At 31.5% G+C, this 21,678-nt stretch overlaps 1 protein-coding gene across 1 annotated transcript; it reads left to right on the top strand.

Annotated features, from left to right (window-relative positions):
• Nucleotides 1-15,468: 15,468 nt before the first annotated feature.
• On the top strand, nt 15,469-21,349 carry LOC144551330 (uncharacterized). The gene is made up of 14 exons (XM_078299264.1): nt 15,469-15,896; nt 16,742-16,832; nt 16,923-17,007; nt 17,112-17,196; nt 17,539-17,608; nt 18,041-18,110; nt 18,402-18,447; nt 18,540-18,792; nt 19,247-19,452; nt 20,196-20,270; nt 20,363-20,432; nt 20,525-20,605; nt 20,695-20,774; nt 20,876-21,349. Exons 1-14 carry the CDS (start codon nt 15,760-15,762, stop codon nt 20,952-20,954), a joined length of 1,428 nt encoding a protein of 475 aa, XP_078155390.1. The 5' UTR covers nt 15,469-15,759; the 3' UTR covers nt 20,955-21,349.
• Nucleotides 21,350-21,678: the final 329 nt, after the last annotated feature.

Here is a 21,678-nt window from a genome sequence, read left to right as displayed (position 1 = left end):
TCAATAACTCAACTATAGTATATCAGCGATATATCAGTACTCTATAATTGTCTGGCCTTTTCTTAAAACTGTCATTATAGAGGAGTAAAGCTAGCGTGTGACATGCTCACCAAGAAAGTTTGGTGAGCATAACTCCAAAAGTATATCGGATCGACGTCAAATGTCAAATCCAAACCGTTGAAATCCATGTACTTCATGAGTGATGCATATACATGCAAAATTTTGAAAGTTTCGAGTTTATTTGCTACACGGTCAAGTGGTCAAAGAAATAATAAAAATTGAATATATAAAATAACTTATAATAAAATGTTCATTCCTTTGACCACTTGACCGTGTATCAAATAAACTCGAAACTTTCAAAATTTTGCATGTATATGCATCACTCATGAAGTACATGGATTTCAACGGTTTGGATTTGACATTTGACGTCGATCCGATATACTTTTGGAGTTATGCTCACCAAACTTTTTTGGTGAGCATGTCACACGCTAGCTTTACTCATTATAGAGTACTGATATACTATAGTTGAGTTATTGAGTTAATATAATAGTTTTAAGTGTATTTTTTAAAATGTACATCCTATATATATTTTAAAATGTACTCAAATGTATTTTTTTTTTTTACATTATAGGATGTACATTTCACTGTTTTAAAATATACACTTAAAACTATTATAGAATATATAGTCATTTATTGCGGAATGCACATTTGTCTATTTCAGTTAAACACAATTGTTAATCGAGGTCTTCAATATATCTTCTTATATTAAGCACGTAGATGTCGTGATCCGCCAACAATAGTGATTAAAAAATAAAATTTTAGATTGAATATGAGTTCTCCAATCAAATAGTCTATCTTCTTTTGATTTTATGCATTTTTTTTATGTTTGTTCACGTCTAAAAATATAAATTTATTTAGGTACGTACTCGCGACAAGTTGTAGTATGCCTAAAATATCATTAAAGAAAATTTTGAATTGATTGATAATTGAGGAGGGATCAAATTACAATATTTTTTGAGTTACAATAAGCATTTTCTACATTTTGAAAGTCCAAATCGTCGATCCAAACCGTTAGATGTGATCTCTATAATAAAATGTGCTTGGAGACCAAATTTTACATTTTTTTTAAATTTTTTTACTATTTATTAAGATGGGTACAAAAACTAGTCAAATTCATACCATTGAATTTTGTACCAATCTTAATAAATAGTAAAAAAATTCCAGAAATTGTAAAATTTGGTCTCCAAACACATTTTATTGTAGAAATCGCATCTAATGATTTGAATTGACTATTTATACTTTGAAAATGTAAAAAATGCTTATTGTAACTTGTTGTAACTCAAAAATTATTATAACTTGATAATTTATACTCTCATTTAAGAAATGTATTTATCCAATACTGCTATTGTCATCATTGGTATTTACCATTTATGTTGCCTTAATTAGTAATGATACAATTAACACTAAAAGCAACGTTTAGTAGTTTTAGCAATAAAGTATGTCATTTTATTTGTTTTTGACAAACTTATGAAATTATGAAGTTATGTGCAACAAACAAAGAATTGAAGAAAAATATGTTAATGTTAGAAGAAGGACATATAAAATTATTTCAAAAATTAATATGGTTCAGGGTCAATTTTCTCAAATTCATTAAGACTTATAATGAAAATCCAAACAATCAAAGTCATGTCTTTATCTTCCCGTGTTAACCAAACAGGTTTGAAGTTTTTACACGCGATCAGTTTCCTTTTACATCTTGTTTGGATGGAGAGTACTGGAAAGGAAGGGAGGTGAAGAATAGAAGGAAATGATGTGGAAGAGAAAAGAAGATTAATATATTTAATCTCTTTATGTTTAAATAATTAATAAGAAAAAAAAAATTGAAGTTCTATTTTCGTCTTATTTCTTATTTGATTAATTAAAATTTAGAAGGTTAATAAAAATTCGGTGGCTATTATAAGTTTGTGATAAAGAAATTTGAATGAGAATTATATATGTAAGATGTAAGATTGAATATTTCTGTTATTTTTTTTGAAAATATTAGTAACAAAATTTATCATCATCTATTACACTTCAAATAGGGAGGGAAATCAATTATATTAATTATAATAATACAAAATTAAATCTTTCACTGCCGACATAATTTTATCTACCAAATACGATTCGAGAAAAAAAAATTCTTTTCTTTCCATTCCGTCCCTTCCTCTGCTCTCCATTCAAAGAAAGTGTTAGTATTACTGCTATGACCCAGATTTCTCGGGAAAATATTTTAACAGAGTTTTTTTCGCTCCATGCAGCGCACTAATCATATGCAGTGCTGTTTTGATTCTATAATCAGTGCGCTGCATTAAGTAAAACCTACTCCGTTTTAACCGATTTTTCTCTGAAGCGGCCAAAACGGATTCGTGAGGTGCCAGACAGACCGGAGATTCCTTTCTATTTGCTACTTCTCATATCCAGTTCCTACAAAGGGAGATCTCCTGTCTAAACCTCAATATGTGAATGGATTTATACACATTCGTCTACAAAATTGAGATCAGTTGGAGTAGATGTAGACAACCAGTTGTGTTGTCTTTATCAATGAGATGATTCACACCAGAATTTTGAATTTGTTGGATTATTATGGAAATGGTAAACCGTGAGGCCGAGCAGTAGTAATCATGGGTCCCGCAAGAGAGCAACGGAATATCAGGTATCGTGATAATTGTGGTAAAATACATCCCACTGATAGATTAACTGTTAGATTTGATTATAAAGATCAATTTGTCAATGTAAAAATTAAAAAATTGTAGCCGTTAAGTATAATATGTTAACCTAATAATTAAATGTCGTAACGATATTGTCTTCGACAAAATATTACAAGCTAGAATTCATTTAAAATTTTAAATTGCTCGCGTAATTATTTGTGCAGGTGTTAAATTATAAGGAAGCCATCCGGGCTCCACTCATCAGGTTTAATGAGACACAATGCTTCGCGTTTCGACTCTGGTATGGCTGTCATGCGGGCTCCACTTGTCAAGTTTAATCAGACACAACATTGGCTGGTGCATACCTAATTAAAAGGGTCAAAATTATTTTTTTGGACTTCTCAATATATTTTATAAAAGTAAGCTACTGATATCATTTTTAAAAGTTTTGAATTTGAAATTATTATAAGTACAGACTTTGTGAATTTTCTTCGTATCCAATTCCACCGGGCTGGCCGGTCCGATGACTTTTAGGCCTAATTGGGTCTTTGGTGGAACCCAGCTCGAATGCGATGCGTCACAATCTCTAGCAAGACGTTGTGCATCAAATTCTTTTTTTAATATTATTAAAATAGTAAAATCAAAATGAAGCGTAACTGTCATTCGGCCGCAACGAAATGATCCATCAGATTTGCCGACACTTTTATTAATAACCACCTTTAAATATATTTTACCACAAATAACCAAAATTTTGAACTTTTATTAAAAATATTCAAACCGCAATATTTTATATTGCGGTTTGAATTTTTTTTTTTTTTTTGCACTATAAAAATTATGTTCTTCTCTCCCCCTTTCAAAATCACCAATATCAAAGAGAGGAAGAGAGAGAAAGAGAATGCGATTTTGAAGGCGAAAAATGAGGACAAAAAAAAATATTTATGTAAAAAAATTAGAGTTATGACCAATCTGCATGGGTGCGTCATCGATGTTTTAACATTATTGATGTTTTGGCAATAATAAAGTTACGGGCGTTTAGAGAGTATGGGTGCGTCATCGATGTTTTGGAAATGAAACATCGATACACTTCTGCCGTCATTAAGCCGGGTATAAAGCATCGGTGCGTTATCAGTGTTTTTGCACGGAAGCATCGTTCTTTTTTTTTTAACTTTAAACAGCTATAACTTGCATTATCAGTGTTTTTGCACGAAAGCATCGTTTTTTTTTAACTTTAAACAGTTATAACTTGCATTATCGGTGTTTTTGCACGAAAGCATCGTTCTTTTTTTTTAACTTTAAACAGCTATAACTTTGGTCAAAAAAGTCGGATTTCCGCGTATGACCCCGATTCGAAAAGGGGGGGGATGAGACAGTCGAGACCTTTTGCGAGGATTATTCCGTTTAAGTTTAGTGCCTCAAAAATTGCAAAAGATTCTGAATTGCAAAAAAACATCGTTTAGTACCTCAAAAATTTTGTTTAGGTTTTCTATCAACGGTAGACATACAATGACTGGTATTAATTTCTTTTCAAAAGTCTAAGAGATTATTCAAAAATTGCTCATATAATTATTTTTAAATGCATTTACTATTTATTGTGTGTGTTTGCTTATTTTTTTAATGAATTATGGTTTCATTTATTATTCAAAAATCATTAAAATTATCTATGATTGTTCAATATATGTCCTTTACACGATAATTTTTTTTTTCAAAATTCAAAGAGATATATTAAGAATTACGTATTGAAGTTCAAAATCATTTATTATTATTTTTTTAAAAACTCGCCAACAGATTCCGACCCAATCGATCGCCTCTCTAACCTCTCCGACGTGTTGCTCATCACAATCATCTCCTTCCTTCCCATTCATCACAATCATCTCATTCATTTCCTCCCAGACAATCAGAAAACTCAAACTGATTTACCTATGGTTCTGAAAAACATGATATAGAGTTCATAAAAAATAAAAACAAAAACATGATATTGTGGGGTTCTGATGATTTTGAGAGGGAGGAGAGAGAAATGAGGTTTTTATATTGCAAAAAATAAATTCCAAACCGCAATAAAATATTACGGTTTGGGTATTTTTAATAAAAGTTTAAAAACTTAATTATTTGTAATAAAATATATTTAAAATTGGTTATTAATAAAAATATCGGTCAGATTTGTATTGTAATAAAGGACCACAATTCAAGATTGTGGACAGCAGGTTTCGTCATGACTGGAATCCCGGAATGTTTCATTGCAATTTCCCCATGTTTGAAAATTTTAGGAATATGGTACTACTCGTTTATTTCTCTTAATGCTATGAATATTAAATTCGGGTGCATCAATCTTACTTTCGAGAACATAAATTAAGAAGAGACAATCACTAAATAGAGGAGGGATCCAATTACAATTTTTTCTGGTGACACTGAATTACACTCTTGATTTTCAAAGTTTTTTAAAGTTCAAATAGTCGATCCAAACTGTTCAATATAATGGATATATTAAAATGTGCTTGGAGATCAAATTTTATATTTTGTGAATTTTTTTTACTATTTATTAAGTATTTTACAAAATCGATATATTTAGACCATTGAATTTTTGTACCCATCTAAGTAAATAGTAAAAAAATGTAAAATTTGATCTGCAAGTACATTTTAACATATCCATCATGTTGAACGGTTTGGATCGACTGTTTGGACTTTGAAAATATAGAGTGTAATTCGGTGCCACCAAAAAAGGGTGTAATTGGATTCCTCCTCCACTAAATAATTCTTATTTTGATAATTTTTATTATTTATGTATTATGTTTGTAAAATATCATATGATGTGATTTGATGTATGTTTTTCTGTATAATAAGTGATTTTTAAGTTTTAATTTCTTGAAATTAACAGTTCTTGATATATCATTATAGTACTTCAATTGTAAAAAAATGATTATCATTATATGTCAAATAACACCTGTTAAACTATTTCTATTTTTTTTTAGTTTTAATTAAAAACTTTAAAAATCTATTGTCAAGATTGCTCACAAAAATCATTGTCAAGTGATTTAGGGAGCAATAACTCGTTATTGACAGGTGACATCTTAGTTAACATCCATAAATGAATTTTTTTTATTTTGTGTCACCAATTTTTTTTTTTAAAAAAAAAAGAGGCTATTCAGCACATTCCATTGATTGGAATATAGATAATTACATCAAAATGCTGTTTGTTTGGACTATGTTAACCATAGCCATAACCAGCCAAGTTCTTAAAATCCATAGAAATCAACAAAACGCCACTAAGCTAAGCATACAATAACCAAAGTCTAATACTAGCAATACTCCAAAAGTATATTAACGTAGCTAATATTAGACCACTAAGTAATGAGCTAAGGCTACTTATATCTAAATAACAAAATTGGTGGTTGTGCTTCATGATCCACTAAGGCAACTCTGGTGCCTCCCCTCCAAAGCCATCAAGGGGCTGATAAGCAACTATCTCCATGGGCATGAATTGAGCTAAGGGTATGGCATCTTCTATTATGGGAAGCCACTCTCCAATTGCATCTTTGATTTTCTTCTTCATGTTACCTGTCCAATAACCACACAATGTTTTAATTAGCAAAATCAAATTTCTAGTGGTTTTAACATCACAATTGGTAAAGCAAACTTCATTTCTATGTTTCCAAAGACTCCAACTTACTGCACTAAGTACAACCAGGAAACCAGTTTTGTTTTCATAATCAAGGGATTGAGCAAAATGTAAAAAATCATTCCATGTATTCCAATTATGCATTATCCATTGGCTTTTACCTAAATAGAACCATATTTGTTGTGCTAGAGGGCATTTGATGAATAAATGATCAATAGATTCGTTTTTAGTACACAAATGACAAGTTTGGTCTCCTATTCACCCTTTCAAGCTAAGATTATCCTTAGTCAGTATTGTGTTGTGTGACACTAGCCACATAAAAATTCTGATTTTTGACGGAACCGGTAATTTCTACCAAATCATTGATTATTTAGGTTTTAACCCCTCAAAATTAAGAAGCACATATATGGAGTGTGTAGAAAACTGCCCTGAAGCTTCCCATTTCCACTCAATGTAGTCACGGGGGAGAGTGAAAGAAGTTGTGCTGTTGTGTCACCAATTTCAACCACCTTGTCTCTTATTTAATGGAAATTTGAGGGATAATTCTCTGGGTAATTGAACCAGCTAGGAGGATGATTTCAAGGTTTGAATCTAATGCCGAGAGATAAGTTAACTTTTTAAATTATAATTTATTGAAAACAATGCACAAAGCTTATCATTTGTTCGGGATCGATGCACAAGCAAAGGTAACCTACTAAACTGAGGCATCAACACGTCGGTAAATTGACTTTGTTCCCTTATTTTATTATTTTTATTCGTTTTGTTTCTCCCTAATTTGGGTTCTGTTTGCTTCTATGTGCAAATTAAGGGTTCTGAATTGAAACTTTTTTATAAACCGTTATTAAAAAAATATAAATAAGAGAAAAAACATGAGCACGCTATTTTTTAAACGTACTATCATTAGCGAATTTTACTTTCGGTACATCCAAAGAAGTACCAAAATTAAAATTCGGTACACTCTTTGCCATCTGACTCTACCAAAATCGGCCACATAAAATCTTCAAGGTATACCAAACTTCATTTTCAGTACGAATTCATATCCTCTGAGATATCTCAAACTTTGCGTGACTTTATGGAAAATCCAAACCGTTTAGTTGCGTTATACACGAATCTCAAAGCACACATAATACGGCCCCTACATCACCCCGAATAGGCACCGGATACGTCGGTCACGCAAAAGTTGAGATATCTAAAAGGATATGCACTCAGTACGAATTCGTGTAGAACGTATTTAAACGGTTCTTTGTGATTCGTGCAGAACGTATTTAAACGGTTGGGATTCCATAAAGTCACGCAAAGTTTGAGATATCTCAGAGGATACGAATTCCTCTTTTGAGTACACCCTTTATCAAACAAAGAATGATAGCAGAAAATTAAATAAAAGACACACATTTACCGAACCAAAATACGGTACACGGGATGTACCAAATTTCATTTTCAGTACATCTTTTGTACTGAATTTTAACTTTGGTACGTGAGTGTTTTTGGTGTAACCATCAGTTCAGAAGTGTGGCAAGCGGCATTTAATTTCGATACTTCTAGGTTGTACAGAACTTAAAATTCAGTATTGATGCTTTTATGTAAAAACCTCGTCTCGTTGACCCTCGTTGTTTACTAAAAAAAACACATCTCCTTTTGTTATTAACATTTTTTAATAGAATTTTTTTTTAAAAAAAAATCCTCTGAATTTGTCTTTATATTAGTCCAATCCAAAACCGATTCAAATATGAGAGAGAGTGGTAGTCTGGTGGGGGGCCCTTTTTATCCCAATTATCAGAAACTTCAATAATGGAAACAATTAAATAGGCCTATTGTAAAGAGCATTTTCCACCTTCCATCTTTTGCATAATAGTTTATATTTTTCTGGTTAGAATAAAAGGAGATCATTAGAGTATACGAGTTTGACAGAAAATTTTAAATCAAATCAAATTTCATTCTTTGTTGTAAATTTCAATTTGGTTTGATACTTGTTTCAACATGTTTCGGACATACATACCATATACAAAAAAAACACACTACTTTCATTTTGCTTCGTCTGAATTGTATGAAATTTTTTATTTCCCCACAAAAAAATATTGTTAATTAATAATTCTGCAATCATTATTATCTCCTTTTGTCACACCTACAAACGGAGAAATCCAGATATAACTTGAGCTAACTTCATCCGAATTTTCATGTGCATCAGAATACAGGGTCGCCTTTTAAATCTTCTCATGCGAGCTCGGATACTTTATACTATTATATTATTTTATTTTAATTTAATTTAATATATATTTGTAATCAAATTTATAGCAAACACACACAAAAAAAAAAAAAATGAGACAGATAGGGACATATTTAATTGTCCCTGTCCAGGGTTTATTATCATCCATTCTTCTTGTTTGGATATTTTGGGGGTGTTGATTTGGTATGGAACTCATTCAAATAGGTAGCGTGCACCTTATTTTTTATTTTATTTTTTGTTTCATTGGGTTTGCATGAATGTAATAAGATTTAGTAAGACCTGCATTTCTTTTTACACAATACTGCTTGAGTTTTGAATAAATTGACCTAATTTTGTTATCATTGTCAACTATTTTGTTCTTAAAAAATAGATTTAAGGACCTTCTAAGTTCTAAGGAAACACACACACACACACAGAAATAAATTACAGAAGATCCTCTAGGTACAAATAAAAACCCTGGTACATCTGAATTCGTATCCTCTGAATTAACTCAAAAGGGAATCTTTTGAGTTAATGAATATTGACTATCCGATCTGCTTTAAAATTCGTGCAGACTAAATTCGCACTAATATTAAAGGATCCTCCATATCATAAGCAGAGGCCGGATTGGCTCCGATTAAAATCAGACGGTTGAGATTCATTAACTCAAAAGATTCTTTTTGAGTTAATGCAGAGGATATGCATTCGGTACATCTTGGGTACTGATATCGTTACATTTTCTCTGCCGAGCACCCCATTTTCAAACGCAACCATTGCTGTGTAATTGGAGTCGAGATTTAATAATAATAATTAGAATTGCTGATTGCATCCAATAATTTTGTAAGATAAGTGGTGAATTTCCACTCACGAGGACAACAAGGCTCCACAACAGTCAATTAGTTGCTTAATTGCATAAATTATTGGCTATCAAAAATAATTCCGAGCCAATAATTGATACTTGATTATGAGAATTTTAAATCATTCGATTCGTTTATCAAAACCCAATCCGATTAAAATAGTTAGATTAATACATACACACTGTGAACATGTAAATATTTTTATTTTTATTTTTTCAGGACAGTCAAGTTTGTTTTATAGATGATCTGATGTAGTTCGCTTACTATGGTTGAGCTTTTGTGGTTATAACACTAGTAATATACAATGATGCAATAATATATATATATATTTTTTAGAAGTACTACCAAAGTATATTTTCATATGGGAGAAAATATGACTGATAATACTTTTATGTGATTTTCTATGTTATTTTGATTTAATGACTCATATTTTACCTTGTTTGCCCTCATTTAAATAGAACATGTGTTTCTATGTAAAAACTTTTGTGAACCTATTTTTTATTTTTTTTACTAGTTTTCCATACTTTACAGAGATATTTAATTGTCCCAATATTTTTATAAATGCAAGATTATCATTATGACAAATTTATCATTTTTAAAATTCAATGTTGCTAATAAATATTTATTTTTCAAAGCGAAGTCCGAATAACAGTCTTGTAATTGTTAATCTATTATAATTATTTTACTGAATTTACTGTAAACAATAATCTAATATAATGATTATTATTCACCGTGTTATAAATTTAGAGGAGGGATCAAGTTACAACAAACATTTTTTACATTTTCAAAATCCAAATCGTCGATCCAAACCGTTAGATGTGATCTCTACAATAAAATGTGCTTGGAGACCAAATTTTATATTTTTTGGAATTTTTTTACTATTTATTAAGATGGGTACAAAATTCAATGGTCTGAATTTAACTAGTTTTTGTACCCATCTTAATAAATAGTAAGAAAATTCAAAAAAATGTAAAATTTGGTCTCCAATCACATTTTATTATAGATATCACATCTAACAGTTTGGATCGACGATTTGAACTTTGAAAATGTAAAAAATGCTTGTTGTACCTTGTTGTAAGTTGATCCCTCCTCATAAATTTATATCATTCCATATTCCTGATATTGGAGCGTATTAATTACTTTCTTTTGGTAACCCAATGAATTTATAGTTTATATTCCAATATTCCATAGCTCATTAGCATTACATGTGAAATTCGTTCATAGTTTCGAACAAACGCCACGTCCAACCAAAAGTTCCCATTTGTTATTTTTTGCGTGAAAGCCAAGCCGAAAGCGATTTAGAATTATACTTTGTCGATAACGACGTGACGTACAGGGTTACAGTTCAGCTCCCGCAAAATTACCTTCAACCCCTCCAGGTTGGAGTTAATTATATAAGATGCCTCTAATTCTCTCTTTATACAAAAATAAGTAATTCAATTAGTCCTTTTTTAATAAAACAAATAATTCGAATATAAGTGTACTGTTACTACTGTATAACTTTTTCATATTTTTTTTACTGAATGTTGTACGAGTTTCTGCATCGGCCAATCTCAACCACTCAATGTGATGTATATAGAAATCTTGAAGTGAAATTATATATATATTAGTGTTGTAAAAAACGTCTGTTTAGGCCGATTAATCGTCTGATTAGTCATTGGCAGTGATCAAATTGTCACAGATTTTCTCGAATAATCAGCCGATTATGTCTGATTATGCCCGATTATTCCTGAATAATTGCTTGGCGGTACCTTGTCCATCCGACGAGCGCATACCGTTATTTATAACACTGATATATATATTCTATATTCTTTAATTTTTTTTAATTGTATTGAGTGGTTTATAATTTTCAAAATCAATGTTTTTTCTATAAAAAAATATAGTAAAAGTATCTAAAATTTTGTTTTTAATTTTTTTTATTAAATTGCTTAACATTAATTCAACCCTCTCTTAGAAACTAATTTATCACACTTCACACACACACACATGAACATCTTTTATACAAAGTTTTCTTATGGTTCGATATAATTATAGTCTTCTGTTAATTATTTAAGATTTTGAAGGATGAGACTGGTAAAAGTAGCATTAATACCATATACCAAGCTTGTTAGGATAAGGTATAATTAAGGACAAATCTTAATATATAAGTGCGATATTAAAGTCCCTTTACCGCTGTCAATATCGTACAGCTGATCACCTTATCATTAGATAGAAAAGTAGCAAATAGATACAATTAATATACCATGATTGAACTGAAGTAAGATATATCGTTATATAACATATAATCAATTGTTCTAAAAAATTCTGCACCATTCAGATGTTTGATTTTCTACCTATTTAAAAAAATATTAAATTTTTTTCAAAAAATATAAAATTTGATCTCCAAACACATATTAATATGGAGAATAAGATGAACGATTCGGGTCGACTGTTAGAATTTTGAAAACTCAAATATTGAGTCGTAGCACTGTATGTCTCTATGCAACCCATAACACCTTAGTCTTACCCAATAAGTTTCCATAAATATATTTGTGAGTTCTCATATTCATAAAATCTTATTCCGCACAATTCCCTAACTACAAAACATGCTCTAATATTAATAGTAATAATCTAGAATTTTTTTTTTTTTATAGTTGACGGCCGACAACAAATACATTTATAAAAAAAGTTATTTTATAGAGTTTTACGCAATCCAACAGCTTCCCACGGTATCTAACTACATATACATCAGAGCACCTCTATTTCGAAATATTTAGTCAAATTTGAACATATAATTTCCAAGCCGCTTAGATATCCTATACGCTATCCCTCTATCTCTCAATTTCTAATACCGTATCATTTATCAGACGGTGCATTGATTTTTGTTTATTTGAGAATAGTTTTCTGTTTTTCTCCCTCCACAATGATCATACTCCTGCTATATATCCAAATCACATTTTGTTGAGACTTCTGATGCAAGATGTTATATTGCGCATCTAGAAATATTTCTTAAGTGTGCATTCGAATTATTAAAAGAATAGTGTAAGAATAAATACGATATAGAAAACACTATTATTATTGTATTTGTGGAGACAAAACTTTATCCGATTTAGACATAATTTAAAAGAAATTTGAAACATGAAAAAGGAATATCTTATTACAGTACTTGACTAATAGTCTCCAAAATAGTTGAAATAGTTAATTCAAAAATAACTATCGTTTGTTTTATTAGAGTAATTAAATCTTAATTTTTTTTAGGAATAACATATTTTAATAAGACAAAAAATTTGGATTCTCTATTTTAGCTATTCTAACTCAGCTAAACATCAAATAAGTTATTCCAAATAGTCTAACTCCAAGGATAATCTATTCTCAACTCAACCAAACATACTCAAATAACGTAGAAAGAACGTTAATTTGGTGTTGTTTGAAGTAGGACAAATTACATCTGTGTTGCATTTTTCAAAAATAGTGCCTAATTCAAGAGTGATAATTAACTTTACTCACAAACACTGTATTAGCAAAATAAAACTAGTCGAACACTATTCGGAGGAAAAATATATATTTAGATTGCAATTAATTTTACATAACAGTAAACATATCCTAAAGTCTAGAAAGGGGGAGAAGAAGGGAGATAAAGAGATGAATGGAATTAATTTATGATTATTTTGCTTTACAATTTTAAAGATATATGAACAGACTTATTTTGTTTTAACACTTCTATCCTTCAAATTAATTTTTTTTATACCCTCGAAATAATGAAAAAATAAATAAATTGTGTTATCATTTGCATCCTTTTTCATAGGTTGTTTTATGGAACAAGATCGTTTTTATGAATTATAAAAAAATTCTTAAATATTTCTGTATTTTTATAGGTTTAATCTAAAAATTATCAAAATATTTTTGATAAGGTACTGGAATGTATTTAAAAAATAATGTTATTTTACTTTTAAACATGAGACGGAGATTTTAGAAATAGACTTAAATTGATTTAAAACTTGAAGCTAAGCACATATACATTATGCAGGGGACATTGACAAGGGTACGGATCCCCTGAAGCAACCTATCTTTAGGATTTGAATCGGGACCGTCCGATTTGAATCCGTCGTTCGAGATTACTTCGCTATGAATTCATCTCTCAAGATGTGTGTGCTTCACTTTGGATAGATTATTACGGATTTGAATCGGACGGTGCAGATTTAAAATCCAATCTTTGAGTTACTTCACCGGATCTGACCTGACATTGACAATATGTAAAAGTGTTCAAAATATTAAGGCAATGGGGAGCTTATCCTGCATAGATTGCAGTTTTGTACACTACAATGATTTATGCATAGTTTGCACATATACACTGACTTTTGATATATTCTGTATAGTGTTAAAAAATATCCTGCATAGTAGGAGGCTAGGAGCAAATGTGTCAACCTCATTATATAAATAGTAGGCGTTTTTTACCTTTTGTATTTATAGCTTATCACTTTTTAAATAGTAGGCATTATACAAATAGTAGACATTTTTTTTATTAGGATAAAATTCTATAATCTTTTGTATTTATAATTTATCATTTTGCTATAATTTTGTTGTATAAAAAATCGTATAATTTATGCTGTCGATATTTTTGATTAAAAGAAAAATAAATCTTAAGCTTTCGCTTGGTATAATATACGGGTTTAGATTAACATTAAACAGTACAAAATAATAATAAAAATGTTCTCTATCCTTCTTTCAAAAAAATAATAAAAAAAGCTGTTTAAATTTTTTATTTATAAGAGTACAAGTTTTTCTTCCCTCTAGCATAAATATCAAGGTTTTAAATAACGATTATTGCGTCATAGTGAAAAGACTAAAAAAAATGCTATTGCAAATAGCCTATCTATAACGAAAACTATCCTAGATAGTTTTTTTTTAATCTAAAAAATTATTTTATATTTCTACTAATTATCAACATTATCTAAAATCTTATAGCGTAATAAATAACACAATATTAATTAAAATATTAAAATATTCATATTAAATCAGTACAAAGTCTAAATTAATTGCTATTCAAAATATCTCTAATAATATCACAAACTATATATTTTTTCATTTAAAATAACCTAATCATCATATCATATGATAATTATAATATAACACGTTATTTAAAGGGTAAGGCTACGGTGCTATGGGTTGCATAGAGGACTACGGTGCTACGGCTCAATATTCGAGTTTTCAAAATTCTAACGGTCGATCCAAAGCGTTCATCTTGTTCTCCATATTAATATGTGTTTGGAGACCAAATTTTATATTTTTTTAAATTTTTTACTATTTTTTTAAATAGGTAGAAAATAAAATATCTGAATGGTGCAAAATTTTTTAGATCAAGTGATTTTTTATCTATCTAAAAAAATAGTAATTTTTTTTCAAAAAATATAAAATTTGGTCTCCAAACACATATTAATATGAAGAACAAGATGAACAGTTCAGATTGACCGTTAGAATTAAAAAAAAAATTAAATATTAAACCGTAGAACCATAGTCATAGTCCTTTATGCAACCATAGCACCGTAGCTTTCTCCTTATTTAAAACACCGATAAATGAGTATGACTAATATAACATTAGTGTCATTTCAGTCTATATAACACCAACTCCAAAACCTATCAAATCGAGTTCAAATGGTGAATCCAAACCGTTCAAACTGATTTACTTTATGAGTGATGCGTTTACATGCAAACTTTTTATATTTTCAAGTTATTTTAGTATCAAATTAAGCGGCAAAAAAATTGAAAAATAAATGTATTAAAATTAACTTAAAAACTCAAACATTTGATTGCTTGACTTGATATCAAATAAACTAAAAAACTTATAAATTTTACATGTAAATACACAACTAATGAAGTAGATCGGTTTGAACGGTTTGAATTCACCATTTGAACTCGATTTGATAGATTTCAGAGTAGGTGTTATATACTAAAATAACACTGATGTATATAAGTCATACTCCCGATAAATATAATATTACAGGAAGAACCGGAAAACCAAACATTTAATCTAGAAAGGGAAAGCGACGTATTTGTATAGTTTGAAAAAATATCCCAGAATTAACCTTCTTTAACTCCGTTGTCGCCGACTCGCCGTGCCCGCACAAATTCCACAAAGACTGTGCTGTTCTCAACAGCTATCAAAGCCAAACGAAAACCCAAGAGAGCTAGAATCTTGATAGAGAAAGAAAGGAGATTTTGTCAGAGGGTTAAAACCACTCGAGCAAAACTACGGGTAGACAGGGTTTTAATGCTTAATTAATACCCCTTCTGTCGAATTCCATTATGTTCTTTACCCGAAATCCAAAACAGCTAGGCTGAAAGAAGCGTAAAGTAGAAAGAATAATAATAATTCGAATAGAACTACAGCAGGGGAATCACTAGAAGAACAAAGTAGAGATCATGCACCAGAGGCGACGACCGATGACGTGGACAGGAGTTGGGAAGACGGCGCAAGGGGCCGCCGCTCACCTGTTCCTCTTTTGTTTTACTGTTGTTCTTGCCCTCAAAATCGATCGAAGAATCTCTCTCTCTTGGTGGTACGCCCTCAAAATCCTTTTTTTCTTTTCCCTCTATATATAATCCTCTTTCTGTAATTGGAGCTCAGCTGGGTTTTTGTGTACCATAGAATTAATTTGATTTATTGATGGATTTGACTTCTGTTTGGTTAATTGTCAAATCGCATGCTTGCCAATGTAGTTTAGTATACACAGTGTTGATAATTTATTCAGCTTTTTAAAGAGGGATTTGCTTAGATCTTCGTATAAGAGCTGATTTTGCGTGTTGGCTTAACTGAGAGAACTTGCTGGTAATTTTGTATTAGTGATTCGTTGTCGACTGGAACATTTGCTTGTACTGTTAGAGGAGTAGGAGGAAATGTTGATCAAACTTTAGGTCTCATTAATTTAGCAATTCAGACAATTTGTTGGTTAATTGTTGGTGAGATTAATAGGATACAAGAATTTGGCATTTTCTTGTTGATTTTGAGCTAACTCGGGGTAAGTGCTTTAGTCGAATTTTCCTATCTCTCCTCAGAATAAGGGGACTATCATATTTTGAAATTAGAACCTCTTTTTTATTTTTATTTTTTTGAGGTTAGATGATAGCTACAATTTTGCCAATCAAAAGGCAGGATTTTAATTCCTTAAAATGGCTAATGGCAAATAACATTTTTTCCCCCTCATGGTTAGAAAGGCAGGAAGCTGTTTCTTAAATTAAACTACAAATCACATAATATAAGGCTATGGCCTCAACATTGAAGTTTCTATGTTTATTTCGTCCTTTTTGTTTCATTTTTGCTATAACTAGCATATATAATTATAACTTGATTTGTTAGAAACTGAACTTTTGAATATTGAAATTGAAATCCGTGGATGCATTTCAGGGAAATTTTTATACCATTGTGGCTTTTCCATTCGGTGATTGCCAGAGGAAGGTTTTCCTTGCCAGCTCCAGCTTTGCCCCATGGCCGTCATGTATTACTCTATTATTGTTACTTAATATGTATACTTCATTTTCCTTTGCATACAGGCATAGTGGTGCTAATTATTTTTTGTATTGCTTAGTGGGCTCCGTGTCATGCTCTTGTTGCTGTTCCTCTTCTAATTTCCTTTGAGCTTCTTCTCTGTGTATATCTTCAGACACGTAGTGGTATGCTAGTATGAATTTTGGGATCATCGTCTTTAGTTACAGTAACATACTTTCTGTTGTTGTAGTTCTCAGCAAATTCTTTTTAATCATTATTATGCTCGTAGATTATGGTATTCCAGCAGTTAACTTGAAGATTGTTTTCCTACCTCTACTCGCCTTTGAAGTAATTATCCTTATTGACAATTTCAGGTATTACTGATATTATGCCAATTTATTATCCTGCTTTTAAAGCCACTTTTATGATTATATCAGAATTTGGTATTTATTTTGGTATATTGACATAACTTCAAATTTTAGCTACTTGCAATTCGTAACAAGTTCTTCTTCTTCAAAAATAAAAAAATTCGTAACTAGTTTCTTGGAAAAGTAAAGGAAATTGTAAAAATCTTATATAAACCTCGCCTAGATCCATCTGTTTTTATATAAATTAAATGGAAAGCTTTGTAGAACTCCCCAAAAGATGTTGCATATAATTAACTTCATGAGTTCGCTAATCAAGTTCTGAAATTGATTGAAATTTTATTAATTCAGAATGTGTAGAGCTCTGATGCCAGGAGATGAAGAAACCATGAGTGATGAAGCTATTTGGGAGACTTTACCAGTATGTCTAAACTTTAATTTAACGTTTTTTATCTGAAACTCTTCTATTTTGTTAGTACATCTCACATTCCTCATGCTTGCAACATACACCCGAACCATGATAACCGAAGCTGAGTTGATACAAAATGACTAAATTGCCTTTTTGACCTTGTCATCCTTTTACCAAATTTCTTCATGACTGCTATATGAACTTAGAACCAAACAATCCTCTTCTCACACTTTTGGTGGAATGTACCATTTCCCACACAATAATCCGACATTAGCGCTATTTGGAAATGTCTCCCAAAATTGGGTGTCGGCAGTTGCAAAAAAGAACATTGGTAGGTGTTATCTGCAAAAGCTGCAAAATATCGGTGCAGCTTTGCAGACAACACTATTTTAATTTATTAATTTTTTTCAGCATTTGAAAGGTTTACTCTGTTTCTTTGTCTAGCACTTCTGGGTTGCCATATCCATGGTATTCCTAATTGCTGCAACGACCTTTACTCTTCTGAAGCTATGTGGTATATCCAAACTTGTCTAATTCTTTTTTTTTTTCATTTTCTTTTATCCTGATAGCATTCCTGACTTGTGATGGTTTGAAAATCTTTTACTATTCCTTAGTTGGTAGAATGGGGATTTACCAGTAAGCATAGTCCCTTGTTTGTTTAATAATGATTTGGTGGGCTGAGGTGGCCAGAAAAACAATGATTATATATGATGTAAATGTGAAGGTGTAACCTGGCATATGTACAAATTTGTTGCCGCAAATTTCTTTTTCCAATGTATTAACAACGAAGTTATACACCTTTCAGGCGATGTAGGCGCTCTCGGTTGGTGGGACCTATTCATAAATTTTGGGTAAATATAAATTTACAAAGAGAAAAATCAAACCATTAATAAATCCCATTTATTGTGCTTTTAACATCTGTCTTCCTTCATACAATATGCAGAATTGCTGAGTGCTTTGCCTTTCTGGTATGCACTAAGTGGTCAAACCCGATGATTCACAAGGTAGGGCCTGGTTTAGAAGACCCATGCTCTTCTTCTAGTGTAATTCGGTATATGGACTGGGAAAGTGGCTTTGTTCTTCCTTCTCTCGAGGAGCAGGAGCCCAGCATTCTTTGTGGGCTCCAAGACATTGGCGGCCACATCATGAAAATTCCTCTTGTCGCATTTCAAATTTTACTCTGCATGAAGCTGGAGGTACGATTGGTACTGTACCAGTTTTGCCTGTTGTGATTTTGGTTTTATAGCTGGATTTTGGAACTGGGGCTCTAGGTTCTGATGATAAGTGTAGAACTAGGGCTACAATACATGATAGGTCTGATAGTTGGTACTTGACCTGTACTTGTGTCTTCTATTTTTCTGTTTGTTTCTTTCTCATTTTGTGTTTATATTGGACTGTTTGGCTGAGTCAGAGCCATATCATATGTCGTGGCACTGTATGGCCGTGTTGTAGCCGTAGCAAGTCTTGGTTAATTGGTATTTTGGTACAACAATTTATTCTGATTGAATTCTCCGAATGAAACCTGCACTAGTTGGTACTTAACCTTGGCGAGGACCAGCATCAGTATGCACTTGTTGAGTATGTATCAGGAAATGTTAGTGTAATAGCTAAGTGGCTAGTATATGAATTTGTTCCATTGTCTATTTATAGGGTACACCATCAAGTGCTAGACATATACCAGTGCTTGTCCTCTTCTTGCCGTTGTTTCTGTTGCAAGGAGCCGCTGTACTATCTTCTAGCTCTAGATTGGTTGAGAAGCTTGTTCTCCTACTGAGAAGTGAGCCTGTCAGTGCAAGCTACATGGCTTTCTCAGGTCAAGTGCGGGATTTTTTTGCATTCCTTCATCATGGTTCAAGGTATACATATAAAAAGAAAGTTTCTCAGATAAATAAATGTATTTACATTTGGATTTTTGTATCCTAAAGGCTTGGTTGTTGTTGTTGTTTTATTGTTATATTAGTTTCTTTTCAAAGAAGTAATACAACTATTAGGTAGGAAAAAAATTAGAAGGAGAATTATTTAGAGGAGAAATAGTTTTGTTTTATCCAATGGTCTAAATTGGTCACAAGTTTGTCAATTCATGCTCTGGGTGTTTATGTTGTGGATGTGTTAGACGTCTAGGCTCAATTCACCAAGAGAAGATGTAGTGGGAAAAGGGTAAAGCAGTAATGTTCTGTTTTTTATCTTTTCCTTGTATATAGTTAGTGCTTGTGCAAGTATGTTTTCTTTTTCCTTCTAATTTACATATCATCATTGCTTTTTTATTTTTATTTTATTTTTCACTAATAATGCTAGCAGCATTTGCAACAGAGGTGGATTTACATTGACCCCCATTTTTTTAATTATTTATTTATTTATATATCATCTTCTATATAATTTAGAGTAAAATACCATGATTCTTCTTTTTCAAAGCTTTTATTCCCAAACAAGTTGGGGTAGGCTAGAAATGAAACCCAACCGGAACCAGCAAAATGCCATGATATAGATTTTTTTTTTATATGATTGACCCCCATAGTTTGAAAGTCTAGCTTCACGCCTGATTTGCAAAGTGCTATTTTTGTTCAATTATTCATGTTCTACTGTTCTCTGGATATGTCAGGTTGTTGGGATGGTGGTCAATTGACGAAGGAAGCAAGGAGGAACAAGCCCGCATATTTCAATCCGAGTCATCTGGGTACGAGTGTAATTATGAAGTCCCTTTATTTTTTTGTATTATTCTAAATATATTTGAATGAAAATTAATGATGGTTTGAATTTCAATAAAAGATATAACACTTTCTGTGGCTATCCTCCCGAGATCGTGAAGAAAATGCCTAAGAAGGATCTTGCTGAAGAGGTAATTTATTATTTTTTCTTACATTTTATGTGATGGAAATATAATTTTATTAAATATCAGAAAAAGAGCATAATGATAAGTTGATCTTTTAGGTTTGGAGGCTACAAGCAGCTTTAGGAGAGCAAACTGAAATTACAAAATGCACTAAGCAAGAGTATGAAAGGCTTCAAAATGTACGGTTACTAATTTCACTATGGAATTTAATTTATTTATTTTTCTGTGTGCTTGGTCTTATAATATCTAATAATCTTGGTTATATCAGGATAAGGTATTATGCAGAATATGCTATGAAGGAGAGATATGCATGGTGCTCATCCCTTGCCGTCATCGCACTCTTTGCAAGTATTATCTGTTTCCTTTAACTTTTTGGTTTCCATTTCTCGTTAGTTTAAATGTTACCTAAAGAGTATTTCTCCAGAATCACTTTTCAAATTTGTTAACAGGTCATGTGCAGAGAAGTGTAAGAAATGCCCCATATGCCGGGTCCCAATTGAGGAACGGATGCCTGTCTTTGATGTATAAACTGTCTTTTTTAACCCTAATTGGTATCAAAGAAGAAAAGAAAAGGAAAAAAAGAAAAGAAAAGGAGTTGTAGTACTGGATAAGTGGATAGGCCTTCTAAGTTAGCAATGCACATCTGCTATGTGTTATTTTGTATTGTCGTGTATATATTAATACCAACATGAAATATTTGTAAGTAGTTCCCGATTTGCAATGTGTGTTGCATTGGCTGACACCTAGGTTTTAGAGAGGGTGCAGAGAGGGTGCTTGGGATATATAGTTATTTTTCTCCCAAGTCAAAACATTTCCTGTTTTTCTTAAACAAGGTGACATCATAGAGGGTGCTTGGTAAGAAACTCAAAAATTTGTATTGTGGTTTTGGTTGTGAAGAAAGGTTCTCGCTTCGATTTTCATCTCATTTTAGACTCCATTGTTAATTAAGAATATATTGCACCTCTGGATATTTCAGATAACCAAAACGCTTGGTTAGTTGGTTCTGTTAATTCCACAGGCTGATTTGTAAGGCCTATAAATTGACAGCAGATGGGTAGAAATGGAGAAACAGGGGTGTCGTCAAATGGGAAGAAATGGAGAAGAATTTGTGCATTTCTTTTTTCTTACCTGCCCTCTTTTGCGCTTTCCTGCTAACTAAAGGCCAGAACCATCTTGTTAAGCTTAACTGAGATGAAACAACATTGCACTAAAACAGTGGCTCTGCACATGCTGGGTCTTGTAATTTTATCAG

This window comes from Carex rostrata, chromosome 3 (assembly GCF_964058835.1).
Source record: "Carex rostrata chromosome 3, lpCarRost1.2, whole genome shotgun sequence".
Lineage (NCBI taxonomy): Eukaryota > Viridiplantae > Streptophyta > Magnoliopsida > Poales > Cyperaceae > Carex > Carex rostrata.
The sequence above is the reverse complement of the archived record's forward strand: the minus strand, read 5'-3'. Positions and strand labels throughout refer to the sequence as shown.

Coding starts and splice junctions, on each gene's coding strand:
- LOC144551330 (XM_078299264.1), top strand. CDS start 15,760: ATGCACCAGAGGCGACGACCGATGACGTGGACAGGAGTTGGGAAGACG. Junction 16,833..16,922: donor CTTTGCCCCATGGCCGTCAT/GTATTACTCTAT, acceptor TGTATTGCTTAG/TGGGCTCCGTGTCATGCTCT. Junction 18,448..18,539: donor GACCTATTCATAAATTTTGG/GTAAATATAAAT, acceptor TACAATATGCAG/AATTGCTGAGTGCTTTGCCT.